Source organism: Neodiprion virginianus, chromosome 1 (genome assembly GCF_021901495.1).
Source record: "Neodiprion virginianus isolate iyNeoVirg1 chromosome 1, iyNeoVirg1.1, whole genome shotgun sequence".
Lineage (NCBI taxonomy): Eukaryota > Metazoa > Arthropoda > Insecta > Hymenoptera > Diprionidae > Neodiprion > Neodiprion virginianus.
The window spans coordinates 13,643,287-13,661,228 of NC_060877.1; the positions used below are offsets into that span (position 1 = coordinate 13,643,287).

At 37.5% G+C, this 17,942-nt stretch overlaps 2 protein-coding genes across 4 annotated transcripts in view; one reads left to right on the forward strand and one right to left on the reverse strand.

Annotated features, from left to right (window-relative positions):
• The window catches only part of LOC124297244 (facilitated trehalose transporter Tret1-like), a 67,818-nt gene that overhangs the window by 39,794 nt on the left and 10,082 nt on the right, over positions 1 to 17,942 (reverse strand). The gene's annotated exons all lie outside the window — the stretch shown is intronic.
• Positions 304 to 1,272, forward strand: LOC124297269 (uncharacterized). Its single transcript, XM_046748121.1, has 2 exons — positions 304 to 645; positions 781 to 1,272. The coding sequence occupies exons 1-2, from the start codon at positions 436 to 438 to the stop codon at positions 994 to 996; spliced, it is 426 nt and encodes a 141-aa protein (XP_046604077.1). The 5' UTR covers positions 304 to 435; the 3' UTR covers positions 997 to 1,272.

Below are 17,942 nucleotides of genomic sequence, written 5' to 3' on the forward strand. Positions count from 1 at the left end.
AAACTCGAAAAACAAAAGAAACAAAAGGCCTAAAACATCTTATTCGCTACTCGCCATAGTGTCCCCTCTCGGAATCTCGGATGCGTGACTCCAGTTCTGACGCTCTTTTTCCAACAGTCTATGCGCAAGTCACATAGTAGCGCTGCCGTGGTCACTTTACGAACCTTACCCCCCGAGTTATATACAGGCCCTTATGAGAGCGCGTAGTTATTTGCTTCATATTTTACTGTAATAGGGCTGAAATACGGGATAATACTTGTAATTGACATATATAAATATAAGGGACGAACTTGGGATCTATTACTTCTCAAAAGCAGCATTCCTATTTGATATATAGATCTATAAGTCAAGTTTCGTCTGCTGTTTACAAACAAATGAGCGGTAAGCATCCGAGCGTGCCCCAGCGAACCAAACAGATGTGTCGATTGAGTGACAATGGATTTCAGAATTAGAACCGGCTTCCAAGGCAATACGCATTCCATAAATTTCAATCCACAATCTGAAGTAAAGGCTAAAGTGTTGTCTACGACTCATGTAGTGCGTGTCGAAGAAGTATCTGGAGTTACGGAAGCGTGTAAATTGATACGCGCTAGTGTAATTCGACAAACATCCGTCACACTTGCACCATATAAAGTTCAAATAGAGGTAAGTAAAACATTGCGTTAATCTACATTACATAACAAGTCGACCGTGTCGTTAAACAGTTAATTATGCATGCTTACCCCTTCTGCATTGCAGTCGCCACGAAATTCAATTTTGTGTATTCTTTTTTTTTAATAGCTCAACTACGAACGTCATCCAATTAATGTTGCATGTACCTGTGTCTCACAAGCTGGACTAAAGTGCAAGCACATTTATGCACTAATCCGCCGCATTAATACCGATAGAAGTACGTCGAAGCCAACAGTGGAACAGGAATGGGGAAGACCTTCAGATCTCCAACTTGGTAAAAAAATTTATGCCAAACCAATCGTTGTAACGGATGTCGTTGACTGAAGAACATAAAGACGGTTACCCCTGAGTAAATTTTTGTGTATCAGTTTTCGGCGGGCAAGTGGGCCCAGGTGGGCTTGGGAGCGTAGCAGGTTTCTGCTCTATCGACTCTACCTAACGGGCTCGTACCGACATTCGTAGCAGCCAAAGTAGTGTAGGTACGGAAGCTTGAGATTGAGACGGTACGAAGTGAGTACGTGAAACTATGTATTGACTGTAAATGTTAATACCATATCTTTATTGACACGGTCGTTATTTTATTCCAATAATAGGAATACGCCTTTTCAATGTGACATAATCTCCCTAAAATCGCCGGCACTCATTTCTCTGTACTTTGTTGAAATTTGTTACCGAATTAAATACAACGAATTAATTTGAGACATACAAAAATTGCCATAAGTATCGAAATAATTATGTTTGCTACAATCATTATATAAAAACAATAGTTTTGCGGTAAATTGTGCGAAATTAATGTAATGATAAATAGTTTTTAAGATTGCAGAACTAAAAAATGTAATTAATATGTTTCAATACTTTAACTGCTTTACCATCTTAATCAGACAGCATGTAACGTAACGAACACAACGAACATATGTGTGTTTTTTCGTAAACCGGAAATAAATTACGCAAGTATAATAACGTTCCAAACATCTGCTCATATATTATGTACTATAAGAATTTATGTTTAAGATAGTTCTACCCTAGGGTGTCCCTTAACAGGGGTGTTTCCGAATTTGTATGCTCCCAGGGGCTCAAACGCTGGCAAATCGATGAAAAAAAATCCTCTAACAATTTCAGCTCTTAATATCAACTCTAAGATAGTCCGCTTTCCCGCTAAACTTTCTTATGGAAATAACATGTCCAAAACATGTGTTGTTCTTTTAAACTGTGTACGTTGGTGACGAATTGACCTACAATAGTGAGAAGCAGATATTTTTGTAGAAAATTCGACGCTCTATAAAAAAAGTCTCTTACGATTTTTTGCTTAGTCTACTGGTTCAAAAGTTATTCGAGCTCAAAGTTTAATTTATATAAAATTATCAATATTATCGAGTATATTTAAAGGATTAGCAGTTGTATGATGAAATATATTGCATTTTTCTTGCAGGTTATTTTATTTCAGATCAATTACAGTTTATATTATGAGCTTTTGGTATGATAACCAATACATATTTATCTTAAATTAATAAAATTAGATAAATGTTGACACTGAAAAATGAAAATTTTTTAAATAATGATAAATTTTAAGGATCAATTTTCATATTTTCAACGATTGAACATTTTCGAGTATCAGTATAGTATTGTTTATATTCTGATAAAAATTGGACTATAAACTGCTGCTGTTCTAGTTGTTTAGTCAGAATATTGTAATAATCTTCAATTAACTTAACTGCACGCTTAGCTATGTCATTAACAAATTTTAAATTTTTCACCATTACTAAACCTTTCTTAAAACTTAAAACTTTAAGTATACTCGATTACATTGATAATTTTATATAAATTACACTTTGAGCTCGTAGAGTAAGTAGACACAGTAGACTAAGCAAAAAATCGTAAGAGACCTTTTTTACAGAGCGTCGAATTTTCTACAAAAATATGTACTTCTCATTATTGTAGGTTAATTCGTCACCAACTTACACAGTTTAAAAGAACATATATTTTGTAATGATTCAAATATAACCGCGCGATGAACACGGCACGAGTGGATTAGGTTAGACACAGGGAGTGGGGAACCTGGTCACAAATTTGAAATTGAAGGGGCTTGGTCTACGTCTCTCCAGGAGGAAGGAGGTGCGGAGGTGTTCCTCTCTGAAATAGTCGACTAACAGAGAATAAAGGAAATCTAAACTGCGAGGACATACCTGTTAAATTAAAAATTAAAACACTCGAAAAGCCAAGCAAATTTAAAAAGAGACGATAAAACGAAGAACATTAAAAGTGCAATAAACAAATATAGTGCCTCGACGAAAAACCGTTATTGACAATACATTATAATTTCAACGATATCCACCCATTTTAACAAAATACACTGTTTTTAACCATATACACTGATTTTAACAATATACACCGTTTTAACTATATACACCGGGAATGAATGAATGGATGAATGAATGAATTTTAAACATAATGACGGCTCATGTGTAGTCATATTTATAAATGAATTAAAATTTGCACTCTACTCCTCATACTTTGTAAAAGATTTTTAATATAGATTTCGCCTCATTTGTAATTTTCAAATAATCTTATAATTTTTTACATGTTATTTCTATAAGAAACTTTGGCTGAAAAGCGGACTATTTTAGAGTTAATATTAAGAGCTGAAATTTTTTAGTGGATATTTTTTTATCGATTTGGAAGCGTTTGAGCCCCTGGGAGCATACAAATTCGAAAACACCCCTGTTAAGGGACACCCTATTCTACCCCCCACATGCGTTTCCTTACAATCGTTCTAAAAATATTTATATGGGGCTTTCCATGTCAGATTGACCTGCCCAAAAGCCTGACCCTCTTCGATTTTGTTTAAACTTCGTGAAAACTTCTTTTTACATGTCGAGAGTGTTTGTAATTTTTTTTAGATTTTTACTCGACAACGCTTAGACTTTAGCATTCGGTATAATATGTGCGGAAATCGGAACCGTCCGAAGTATAATTAAGTATTACTCGGAAACTATTGATTGTATAAAAAAAAGTTGCATATGAAAAAGTTTCGGTTTTGAGTGAACTTCAACGCAAAATTATGCAAAAAGTTATCGGGGCCGCTGAAAGCCCGTAAAAGCTCAAAGAATATTAGTTTTTAAGATTTCTCAAAAGCGGCATAATTTTTTTTGACAGAAATTTCAGAGAATGTTCCTTTCTTACTGTTCAGAAACTTGGGTAAACTCCGTCATGGGCTGGGATCTGGTTCCCAAGCTATGAATTTTTTTCAGAATTAAAAAAAAAAAATTATTTAATTATTAAATAAAAATTTCTTTTTTCTATTCTATGAAGCCACGAATTTTTTTCAGACTTTAAATTTAAAAAAAATAAATAAATTTGTTACGTTTTGTTTATCCTTTATGCCCGAGCGCTAAGGAACAAACGAGTTCGCCGTCGCCTTTACGTCCGGAGACAACCGGAACTTGGGATAGGGTTGAATAACGTTTGGGTGTTTGAGGTATGAACTATATATTTGGTTGAATAATTTGTGGAGTAATTTTGAGCGGAGTGTGTAGTTCACAATTGATGAGTGAAGTTGTACGTAAGGTTGTTGAGTGTTGGAAAGTTCGTTCAGTAGTACAGATATAAGCCCCAAAAACACCAAAAATGGTGAAAAAAACTGGAGACAAGTACATTTACGTAAGCAGTTTTATCTATATCGCAACAAAAAAAAATGTATAATGAAACTCTAAAAATTATGTACAAAAATTTGAATCAAGTCCGCTCTCATATAATAAAGTATATATAGTCTTCACATATATATCCTTTGCAAAAAGTTATGAAATAAATTGATAACATCTGAAGCATGTGTCGCCAAGCACATGTGGTTGACTGATTTAACGTCATTCATTTTTTCAATCATATAGTAATTATTGAGCTGAGGCGCTTCAATTCAAAAATGCAAACATCTTATTCGATGTAAAAAAATGTAAAAAATGTAAAAAATGTAGTCAAAAAAATTAAAAGTACTAAGAGAGTTCAGCTTTTTCTCTAAACCATAAAATAATAGAAATAAAATGTATAATAGAAAATAAAATGAAATAAAAATAAAAATTGTAAAATTAAAATTAATTTAAAAAAAAGAAATTATAACAAAACAAAACAAAAAAAAGTACTTGGCGCGACTGCCTTAATATAAGGTGAAGTTTATAAATTAGTATATAAACGAACGTGCAAGGTTTCTTCCCTTATGTTTTTCTGCCGCGCTCAAATAAAACCCAAAATCCCCGCTTGGGCTCCCCTACTATTGTCTATCTTTAAATTCAGACATTTTATGATTATACCTTCTTTGGTTTTTCTTTTATATCATTCATTCATTTCATAATTAATCGTTTGAAGAATATACATTATCTTCTACCAGTCAAAATCATATTTAACCATTTATTTTGAACGATAATCTATCCCATTTCATTATAAATTAGCCTCAACCATTTAAACAACACTCACAGACCTGTATAGGACTAGGCAACAACGTACCCACATTACCGGCTTATCGAGAGGTAAGTCTTTCTTAGTTTTAATTTTTATTCATTGTCGTTAAGTGGGAGCATCTTTGATTATTCGTAATCAATAAATACCACCGCTCTGTACACGTCCACCCCCACGTAACAACACCCACACCGATAGGACTCTTCATTATCGTAGATATATTTCCGAGTTGGGCTGTACAGGTATCAAATTCTCTGCTACTCTACACGATGTGAAAAAGTTTGAGAGATTATGTAATTTGCGAATTAATGTATATGGGATAGAATCTCAAACTTTTTTACATCATGCAAAATCGGAAAAAAGCGTCATCGTGCCAATTTATTTGAGTAAAAATTTCCATAGCGTGAACATTGACACGATTCATCTTCTAATCCTTGAAAGTAATGATTGCCACGAAAATGATATGACTCGCGAGTTCGCATCGAGATTCCACTTTATTTGAATTAAAGATCTTTCGCGATTGGTGAGCAAACAATTGTCTGATTATAATGGTCACCTGTTTTTATGCGACAGATGTTTCTGTCACTTTGCGTGAAACACTCCTACGACAACCATCGGCAAGATTGTATTATGTTAAATAAAGCGCGCATGGAATTTCCCAAGTCTAAAGATTTAACATTTTCAAATTTTCAAAACAAACGCTGATCTCGAATGTATATTAAAGTCTATACCGTTTGATGAATTCCAGAATCACATCTCAAATCGCAAAACACATGAATTTCAAAAACATGACCCACCCAGTGTAGCATACTATGTACATTGCGTGTACGATGAAACTTTATCGGAGTTCCACAGTAGACGCGGCGTTGATTGCATAGATTGGTTTATGCAGCAGCTTAAAGATTTATCGATTCAAGTAGAGTCATCAAAAATATAATTGCGATGAAGTTTCTTACACAAGTGCAACGCGATCGTCACATGCGCGCAAAGAATGTTATATTTGTGGAAAGCCGTTTACCCCTGAGGAGAAAAAGTGTCACGATCATTGTCACTTTACGGATAAATATCGCGGTCCTGCTCATAATCGGTGTAATTTGAATTTCAGAGAGACGCATACAATTCCAATAGTTTTTCACAATTTGTCCTGTTACGATTCACACTTTTTAATAAAATCCCTAGCGTCAACTTTTCCCGGTGAAATTACACTGCGACCCATAAATAAGGAAAAATATGTATATATCCTTCACGAAACGTGTTGATGGGACAATGATGCGATTGAGATGGATCGATTCTTTTCGATTTATGGATAGCAGCATCGCTAAGCTTTCGTCATATTTGGATAATGCAGATAAACATATAACGCGTAAGTTTTCTAATTATCCCACACAGTTTAGTTTGATGATTCGCAAAGACGTTTTTCCCTATGAATACGTCGATTGTTGGGGGAAACTCGATGAATCGCGATTACCCGCAAAGAAGCAATTCTACTCACACTTCTGCGATGCAAATATTTCAGCCGCCGATTATGAACACGCTAAAAATGTTTGGGGGTAATTTCATTTAGAGTCATTGGGGACTATTCAGATTTATATTTAAAGACGGATGTTCTTTTGCTTGCCGACAATTTTCAAAATTTCTGAGTCAGCTGCTTCAAAACATACGATTTAGATCCATTGCACTTCTACACAGCGCCGGGACTTGCTTTTGATGCGATGCTCAAACATACTAGAGTAAATTTACAACTTTTAGACAAAACTGAAACGGTGTTATTTATTGAAAGAAGTATTCGAGGCAGTGTAGCCCAATGTTGTGACGATGTATATATTTTGATCGACGAAAGTAAGAACCGAAGGTCGGATGGATCAGCGGATCAGCGGATCAGCCGATCGGCAAATTAGTAGGCCTACGACTTTAGAAGGAAAGAGTTGCGTATTGAGGTGTCAGGAAATTATAAAGTGTGAAATTAGCTCAAATCCTGATCAGGTAACGAATTCAATAAATAACTACGAACTAAAACAAGAAAGAAAGTCACACCATCCTAAAATTATAAATACGACACATCAAACACTCGCCCTTCACATACTTCGAATAATTGTTCCGCTCGATTTTATCTACACACACTTTTACCGTCCGTTTTCATGTTATTGTTACTATTGGTTTAATTCTTACTCGACTATTGTCTCATATATCTTTTAACTTATACACCTGTGCTGTCCACTTATAGTTATTTTAAACGATCAAACCACGTTTGTTGGGTTGCGACGTGCAGGGACTAGAAATTAGGGAGTTTGTACTATCAAATTACCGTTTATTTTTAAACCAAACTGACCCCAAATACATGCATAATTTCCTCTATGATCGTCAACACCCATTTCCCGTAATTGTTTATTTATTTCCCTTTCTTTATATTTTTGACTTATGATCCACAAAAGAAAATTCATTACAATGTTCTAATCGACACGCTCGGGCCAATAACAGGTTTATGGGGAAAGATTTTGATCCGAGTAACGTGGAATCATATCTCATGTATTTTCAGGTAAACAATCTATACGGTGCGGCTATGAGTGCATATTTACCGATAGATTCGTTCGAGTGGGAGCATAGTCCCATCGATATATCAACTCACCCGGACGATTCACCAATCGGTTACATCCTGGAGGTGGATTTAGACTACCTTATATAGCTTCACGAGGATTACCAAGATTTACCTCTTTGTCCCGAGCATTTCACTCCTCCAGATAGGAAAAAAGCTAAACTCGTTACCACCCTTCACCCCAAAACAAAGTATATATTGCACTATAGAAATTTGAAGCAGTGTTTGAGTTTAGGATTGAAAGTAACGAAAGTGCATAGAGATTTGAAGTTTGCACAATCTCCATGACTCGAGCCTTACATCACTCTCAACACCGACACGCGCAAGCAGTCTAGGAACGAGTTTGAGAAAAACTTTTACAAACTCATGAATAACGCGGTGTTCGGTAAGACTATGGAGAATGTGCGAAATCACAAAGATGTTAAATTGGTTACAAAATGGGAGGGAAGAGGTAGTGCGAGAACGCTTATTGCCCGAGCAAACTTTCACAGCTGCACCGTATTTGACGCGGATATGGTTATGATAGAAATGAATCATGTCAAACTTCACTTCGCTAAGCCTATATACATTGGCGCCGCAATCCTAGATTCATCAAAAATTATTCTCTACGATTTTCATTATAATTATATCAAAACCAACTTTTCGAACAAACAGGCCAAATTGATGTACACCGACACCGACAACCTTATTTACCAATTCAATGTGCGTAAGATATCGTCAAACGTGATGCCGACGCAATGTTTGACACTTCTGACTACCCTCCCGACAATGTGTACGGTATTCCGCTCAAAAACAAGAAATGTCTGGGCCTGATGAAGAATGAGAACAACGGAAAAATTATGACCGAGTTCATTGGATTACGGGCGAAACTGTACACATTTACCACCATGGGTGAGGACGAAACGAAACACATCAACGACATCAAAGTGAGCAAACGTGCCAAGGGTGTCAAAAGTTCACTGTTGAACACAATCACGTTTGACGATTATAAGCGCTGTCTGTTGGCTTACAAAAAGTTGGCCCGTCCTCAATGCTCAATACGTAGCAAAAAACATCAAGTTAGCACCATCGTTCAGAAAAAATTGCCCTGGCAAGATGACATGCGGCAATTGATACCTGGGCAGACAGATATCGTACCTTGGGGGTCTGTCGCTGCCCCCCCCCCCTAAAAGCTATAGGATAGAACTGTAGACACAGAACCGTTGTAAATATTTGCGTTTGACACCTCGGACGATCCTTCATCCGGCAAAAACGTTGCTTCATCAATACGATATTGAACAGATCGAAGTTTCAAATGTGAATACCATGTAAATTCATATACTTAACAATTATTTATTTGTTATTAATACATTGAGCAATTATTCATATTTATTCGTTTGCCACGAACAAAGTTTTCCAGAAAATAAAATGTGTATTAATCGTATGGAAAAATTGCAGATTATTATTCTTATTCTTATTATTATCATTTTTGTAGTAACGAGTATGACACATGTGTGTACAAATAGAATAAATGTGGAAATATTTCTATAATTAAATCTTTTATTGTAATTTTGAAAATACATACAAATTATGCTACATGTCTGTTTTATTTATCCAACCATTGTTTGAACTATCAAAACCTAGCCACTTCACATAGAACTGATTCCCTCGTTTGCGTAATATGTTTTTCACACGGTAGCCGACGGCGTATTTTACTTTACTGAGCTCCTCCTCGTAGAAGCCTCCTTCGGTGGGATGATCTTGATGATCGGTAAGTTTGTACGTTGGAGGATTGGTATTTTTCACCTCACCCACGGTGAATATTTTCGTTGTTCAATTGGGTGTATAGCCTTTTTCGAATACATTTTTGTACTTGCTGATTCGAACTCGATCGTCTACATTGAATTTCCGCTTTCGATTTCCTCGTTTGACTTGTCAAGGCTTGTATACGCTACGATACAGTTGTTTTTCATTGTCCGTGCTGACATCCACCGGTTTCATCCGAATCGTGCGGTGCTTGGTGTTGTTGTAGGACTTCATTAAATCACCCAAAACATTAATCCACTTGTGAGATCCTTGGAGAGTAAACCGCTTCCAAATTTTATTTTTCAATGTTCGATTAAAACGTTCGCATATCGACGCCTTTGAGTTGCTAAATGTCGAATACATGTTGATATTGTGCTGCTTCATGAGGGCTTTTAATTCGCTGTTGTAAAATTCTTTGCCTTGATCAACGTGTAGTTGTGTAGGTATACGGCTCTGGGCCAGTACAGATTTCATGGTAGCAGTAGCATCTTTCCTACTCTTGGACTTTATCGGCACCGCTCACGCGTACTTGGAAAATACATCGATGATAGTTAGTAGGTATTCGTATCCCTTGTTGTGCGAGCCGTACACCATCATATCAACAAGATCAGCTTGCCAGGTCTCATCCAGTTCGCGTACATCTACGAACCGCCGTGGATATTTGCGCCGAGTGGGTCTGTGAAGTTCATCCACTATTGTCGTCTTTATTTTTTTCTCGCTCTGTGCTGCCAAATTTTTAAACTTTCTTCTAGGCGCTTCTGCTCTTCAAACAGGATTGATTCCTTGCTGGTTTACTCCAGTGCTATCACTCTAGCATAAAGCTTCCTGTTACGCACGCGCACCTGTTTAAGGGCTTCACTGATTTGCGTTACTCTCTCGTGATATTTTTCGTCTGAACTATTCAGAACTTTGAGGGAAACAGCATCGTTGAACTGTTGTGGGTTGGCTGTGTTACTCAATCCTTTACCATCCAGATCATACTGATGTCGTCGGTGGTTTTGAATCCAACACCCGGAGGCCCACGAATAAATTGTTTACACCCACCACGCTCCGAATGTCGCCCAAATATGTCTATACTCATCACTGGACGGTCACTGAACAAATGATGATTCTATGTTTATCCGCCGCTAATAAACGGTTCCAGCCTCGCACAACTCCTCAATAATGGAAACTAGTTCGTTGGAATGGTTGGTATTGCCTGCAGCCTGCGACGCCATAAGTAGTCGGAGACGATCTACAATTTCATTTGGATCATCCCAGTAGACGTAATCAACATCTTGCCCCTCCTTTCGCGCAATCTTATAGTCGGGTAAGCCTTTACTTGATTTTTTCGGCGAGCTGATGTGTTGTGCAATGAAATTTCTATACTTTACGCTTTTTAAATCGTCTCGAAGACTTTCATCGGCTTGGTAACGTTTTCGATGCGCATTTGCCATGGTTACGATTTTTATATAATTATTCTTGTCCACGTCATTTACAATCGATGCATCGGGTGATTTTTTAAACAATAATTCAAGTAATTCGGGTGTTCTCTCGTAACCTTTATCTCCCACATTGATCAGATTATCAATGAAATTGATTGGCGTATCACCAATCATTATACCGTTTGTCAACTTTCGAACATTGTATGTGGTATCCAAATCTCTCTTTTTGCTCGTGCTGAACATTTTCAAATATCGCGCCATGGAATTCGTTGTTTTCTTCACCGGCGTGCTTGTAATAGAAATTTCACCAAATTTCAGTGTTTTATCATTTGCATCTATAAAATTTCCGTCGTCGATATACTCAAGCTCCTCGTCGTCATCCCCGGTACTCTCGTCATCCGTTTCTTCTTCTTTTTTTATTGCAACATCCGTTAGTTCCGTTTTAATTTCTTGTTTAATATGCTGCTGCTGCTTTGAAGTATCGGCCAATTCTTGCAACAGTGTTACTAAAGGATTGAATACCTCCCCCATAACCTATTCGGTCGTGTTTTTGTCCAGCTTGATCATCTTGTGCTTCCGACGTATGACATCGCATGCTTTCGATATTTCACTCAATGTATCGCTATGCTTATGAATCTTGGTACTCTCCATGTTGCCGACTCGATTGTTGCAATGAAACTGTGCAAGTTTACGTTAATTTATGGTTATAAAGCAGTCAAACCCCTTCCTGTATCTTCCCCCATTGATTCCGCTATCCTTGTTAATTACGGTAAAACTGTAATTACCGTCATTCCAGCATGCCGAGCACAAGTCTTTAAATTGCTGATACATCATGTCGGTGTTCACATGATCGTTGTAGATATGTTTCAAATTCATTTCATCCTGCCGAAATAGCACCAATAAGTTTGCATTGTCACGCACCGGGTGTTTTGGAATACGCGCATATGTTTGACTTAGATAAAAGCTATCGACATCGCGATGCCTGCCCATGCTGAAATATGCTCTGATATTATCCTGCTTTTCACACGCCACATAGTCGAAAATCATAAGAGAGTTGGGGCGCGCATCTTCCGGTTTTACAACCTCATCGTTTCCGCCAAACGGGAAATAACCCACGCCCTGTACGGGTTCTAGTAACTTTTGCAAAAATTGATACTTTGGCTGAATGAGAAATTTCGAATAGACGTAGACATTTTCGAATCGCAATCCACTGCCGTGGGTGATGAGTGAGAGGAGAGCGTTAATTTTACCACAATTGGACGGCCCGCAAAATACTGCTCTCGCAGTATTTGGCAGCAATTTTCCATGTCGTTTTCCTATCTTCCTTTTTCCATGCCGAACCATTTTGTCGAAATTCGCGACAGGTAGTTTATCAGGCCGATCTTGAAATCTCATGATGCTTGGTTAACATGACAACGAGAACTAAGATTACAGCATATAAATTCATCCTTTTATAGAACTTTCGTTAGTTGTTGCTCGACTATGAGGACGTGCACACGGAAGAGGCGCGGTGGAGGTTTGCTAAATAAAATCATCAATCATCTCCGGGTTGAATTGCACGTGCCGGGGTATCAGTACTGCGGACCCGGAACGAAATTAACCAAGAGGTTGGCTCGTGGCGATTTGGGAATCAATCCACTGGACGCTGTGTGTAAAGACCACGACATTGCATACGCAAAGAATCAAGATATAAGCGGGAAATCTTGCCGACAAAGTGCTCGCTGAGAAGGCGTGGAATCGCGTCTTGGCCAGGGACGCTAGTGTGGGTGAAAAGCTGTAGCCTGGGGACTCACCAACACCATGAAAGCTAAATCTAAACTCAGAATGGGCTTAGCTATGAAGCGGTCGAAACTTGGAGCGGCTGGCTACAAAGAAGAAATCTACAATAGGCGAGAAGAGTAAATAGCGGAAGAGGACAGTGAATCTTAAATCCATCATCACATCTGCAAAGGTCGCCATGCAACCAGGTCGTAAGGCCGTCGAGTCGGCGTTGGCGGATGCTCATTGGCCGCGCATGGGACTGGGAAGAATGTTCGTGTGCCTCTCGTTATACTTGTGCCTGATAAAATTGGCGGCATCCTGCCGTTCCTCATTCCAATTTTGGCCGGTCTAAGCGCTACTGGGGCTCTAGCGGGTGGTGCCACGGGTATAGCTGAAGTGGTCAACGAAGCTAGTGTCAACAAACATCGCTTGAACAAAACCAAACGGCACAATGCAACAATGGAGGCGATTGCGCTAGGCAAGGGATTATACCTGAGCCCCTACCGCAGCAGCATGGGTCTGTATTTACGACCGGCAAAAAACTAGCAAAGCTACCACTCCGAGCTCTCACCATCATTGATTTACGCAAATATACTAAAAATATGAAAATTTCACATTTTCGTGAATGGTCTACCGAAATCAGGACCAAAAATGTGAGAATCTGCAATTATTAATCTTGACGATCAAAACGGTCCAGGGACACATTGGGTTGCGTACAAGAAAAATGGTGACCACTTGGTGTATTTCGATAGTTTGAGTGATCTGAAACCGCCTAATATGATGAGGTATCATGGTGTTGGTAGCGTTGAATACAATCATAAGAGGTATCAGGAATATGATACCGTGATTTGCGGCCACTTGTGTCTCAAATTTCTCAGCGGATAATTATAAAAAGACAAGTGTCACGTGAACAAGCATTAGTCACGTCGGAATGGTTGACGTTAACACTGTCAGGCACATCCTCCGTGCTGGAGGCTCAATATTTCCCGCCAACCGAGTTATCACCGAAGAAAAACTATGTTCTCGGACTCGTCGAGTTCCTGACATTCAATTCAATACCCAATATTCATGAGACGTGTAATAAATTTTACCTGAAACGAGCGGACAACAGCAGAGAGGTCATCACGATACCCACGGGAAGCTATGAAATTGAGAATATTGAAAATTTTCTGCGTAAAGAGCTAGCCTCCGACATCACCCTCAGTCTGAGAGCCAACGACAACGAGCTGAACAGTGAAGTCACGTGCAATCAAGTAGTAGACTTTAAACCCAAAGATGCTATCGGCCGATTATTGAAATTTAAAGTGGTTGAGCTAGCACGATATGTTACTCATAAATCAGAATTACCGGTGGCCATACTGAAGGTTAATACTTCACGCGTTGAGTGTAACATAACCACAGGAGCGTACATAAACGAGCGTCGAGCTCACACGATTCACGAGTTTTTCCCAACCGTTCTATCAGGATATAAGATTGTCGACGTGCCTGCCAATAGTGCCAACGTCATTTACTTACCAATCGCCGTACAGTCGATACATCATTTACAGCTGAGAATAGTCGATCAAGACGACGAGCTGATTAATTTTCGTGGCGAAACGATAACTGGGCGTTTACACGTGAAATCACTCAAATAATGGGAATCGTGTTTGAGATGAAAAAGTTGGGCAAAATTTATGAAAGTGAGACGTAATGGTCAAAAATCATCAGTTGCCCAGCACCTCTGACGACACTTTCATCCCCCACGAGGCCGACACCTTTGAACGTTCGGCTTCTCCAGAGCCTAGGTCTTCGATTACGTGGAAATTTTGGAAAACAAGAATTCGTGTTCGCTGCATCCTGTGCGTGTTATCATGGAAGAAATAATAAGAATACAGAAACCTGTGGTATTCGACGAATCGATTGCGCACTCTGAGATTCATGCTCATCAGTCGTTTGCATCATCCACCTTCCAGAACATTGTTGCATTGTTGAGTACAGCCCGATTAGTGGTACGGTTAAGAAATTAGTATAAGTCAATTTTGGGATAAGATGTTTAATTATGATTATGTGAATAAAGAAAAATGTGTGTAAGGTTATTTGCTCAATTTGAAATAAGATGATCTATTACCATCATTATGTATAAGCCGAAAACAGAATGTAATTGCTGATAAATAAGAAACATCTATTCAAAGCATCCAACCGTAATTTTTTTAAACGTTCTATTTCACTCAACCATATGATAAAAAAAAGTTGCCATCTTACGGCGAGCATTGGAAACAGCACAGAGTCGATCGGTGGAATATCGATTCATCTATAATGCGGCAAACCTGCGACAACGCCCAGTAACACCAACTATCGGTAAGATCGGAGATAACTATTTCGCCGGTAAAAAATTTGCGCCATCTAACGGTAAATATTTAAAGTATCCGCTCATCCGGCGGCAAAAAAATCAAAATAGCTGCTCCGTAATCCGTAAACACAAAAATTTCATTGTCAAACTTTCTGTCGGTAAAATCGAGCAAAAATACGGGTGGCGCCATCTATGTTAACGCTTCAGCCGGTAACAATATCGTGGGTGAGGCTTACCATCGCGGAGGTAACATACCGGCTGTCAGTAACGTAGGAATCGGGGCTACTTTGCCGGTACGCCGCCATTTTTTTGGGGTTACAACTCTCATATCTATACTACTCGTGTCGAACGTTGGAATCGGAATGCCATGAGGCAAAGAGGATTAGACGTAAGGTGTACAAAATTGTGCGAAATAGAAGTAGCAGAGTCGACAAAACGCGAGTGGTGTGAGACAGAATGGAAATAGGAGGACAGGAACGAAATGATAAGGGTATTGCAAGGATCGTGGGAGAGTGTCAAGATGAGAGATACGTGAGGCGATACGCCAGACATAACAAATTATTAAATAAAATAATTTTTTTTTTCTTTTTAATTCTGAAAAAAATTCATAGCTTGCAAACCAGATCCCGGCCTATGATGAAGTTTACACAAGTTTTGTTTGGCGGAAAATTTTACACAAGATTATGTACTTTGTAATTTTGTTTTAATGAAGAAATCGGAACTTATTCATTCCTATTTGTTCTTTTGTCGTTTCACTACAACTTTTGAAATAATTGTTGCATACTTTTGAAAATTTGTGTAAAATTGTATATTTGTCTTAAATACATGTCTTAACGATGTGAAACCGGCAAAATTACGATCGGCTATCAAGTATCGCATAAGCTTTTTTCTTCTGCTATCATTATATAAAAAAAATTTACACTTTGACCGTCTTTGCTTGCAGAAAACGGTACAAAATTTGGACAAGTTTTATTTCCATCATCATCGAGAGAGTTAGGTAAATTTAAACAACTGCAATCGATTAAGCGTGAAAAAATACAAGTTTGCATTCAACTTGTTTTCAAAAAAGTTGATTGTTTAAGAGATGTTTAACAATTTACATTTACGGGTACACCTCGAATATTAATAAACATTTTTTAATCAAAATTAGAACACGTCAAGAATAAGGATTAACATAATTTTTTTTTGTTACATTATACCAAGAAGATTGCGAGAAAATTATATAAAAAATCATAGAATTTTATTAGCGCATCGATAGCTATTGAATTTAGGCTTGCACGAAAAATGAAATAAAATATTTTATTTTAAACAAGATAAATTTTAAAAATTTTTGATAAAATATCATTACAATTGCCATTAAATATTATAAAAATGTTATACTCGCCGTGCACAAATAGTAACATACAACTTTTTATTATTGGCTTACATGAATATAGTTGATTATAATGATTTATTTTGTACTATTATGTACTAATTATACAGATAAATATGTATGTAACAACGAAGAAAGTTCAATAATAAAATCAGATAACGGAGAAAAAATAACGTCTATGTCGCTTCAAAATGGAAATGGGTTCTCTAAATGCTGCTAAACGAAAGATCGGGAAAAGTACACAAGTACACATATTTTTATAAAAAATCAATCAAATACGATAATTTTTGAGCGAAAAGGTGATTGTCGTCTTTTTTTTTTTGATAGCAAGAGAAACAACGAAGATTCGTAAAATTTCGAGTTTATTTTAACGCACGTTTGGAAAGGACAAGAGAAAAATGTGTTTTCATTAATTGTCGCATAATGGCGAAGTTGTTAGCTGACAATTGAAGCGCCTCGCCGCTGGAATCTCGAATTGACAGGAAAGATGGAGCGCGTAATTCTTGTCTGAAATGTGAAGATTAAGATTATTTTTAATTGACATATATTTTTATCAGCGATGAATTAAAAAACGCAGAAAAACTCGTGAAATCATATTCATTTTCGTTCAGAATTTTCTTTGTAAAAATCGTCACTTTTTACATTCGAGCTTGAAAATTAATATGATATCACGGTTTTTTTTTGGGGTTGTTTTAGTACATCGCTAATTAAATTATGTGGCAATTAAATATAATTGTAGTTTTCACATTTTAGACAAGAAATACTCTATCTTTCCTGTCGATTGCAGTCTCTAGCGACGAGGCACTTTAATGGTCAACCGTTTACTAAATATATATTCTTCAGTCGACGGGTCAACTAATAACGCTGTCGCTTTGCAACAATTTGGTGACAAAAATGTTTGCTCGTACCTTTCAAGTATGTGTTAAGATACACTCGAAGTTTTAAGAAGCTTCGTTCTTTCTTTCCCTATAAAAAATAAAACCACCGACAATCACCTTTTTTAAGTCTCTAAATCAGGACACTGCGTTAAATCGACGGTTGCGTAGAATAATCGGCTATCTCGAGTCAGGCTTGAAAAACCGGCCATCTCGAGTTCAGCTTCAAAAACCGGCTATTTCGAGGTACGCTTGAAAAATCGGCTGTTTCGAGTTTCGCTTGCAAAACCGCCTATCTCGAATTAGGCTTGAATAACCGGCTATTTCGGGTAAAGTTCAAAAACCGACTATTTCGCGTTTGAAATTTGTTCGGCCGCAAATTACGTTGGTAGCACTGTCCGGCTGAATACGAAATTCATAAGCGCCTCACAAAATTCATACAAGCTCCGTTTTGTGAATATAGGTATTATATGCTTATCTACATAATTATAATGCAGAAATGAAAGTAAAAAGCATCAGGAAAGTATAATGACATGATATTGGTAATGTCATTAAATTGGTAATGTCATTAAATTTCATTATGCCGAAATGATAATCTTTTATTTCATCTCAACATACGCCTGATGCTTTACACTTTCATTTCATGACATTTAATGTCATTATCAATTTCACGTCTTTATGCCAA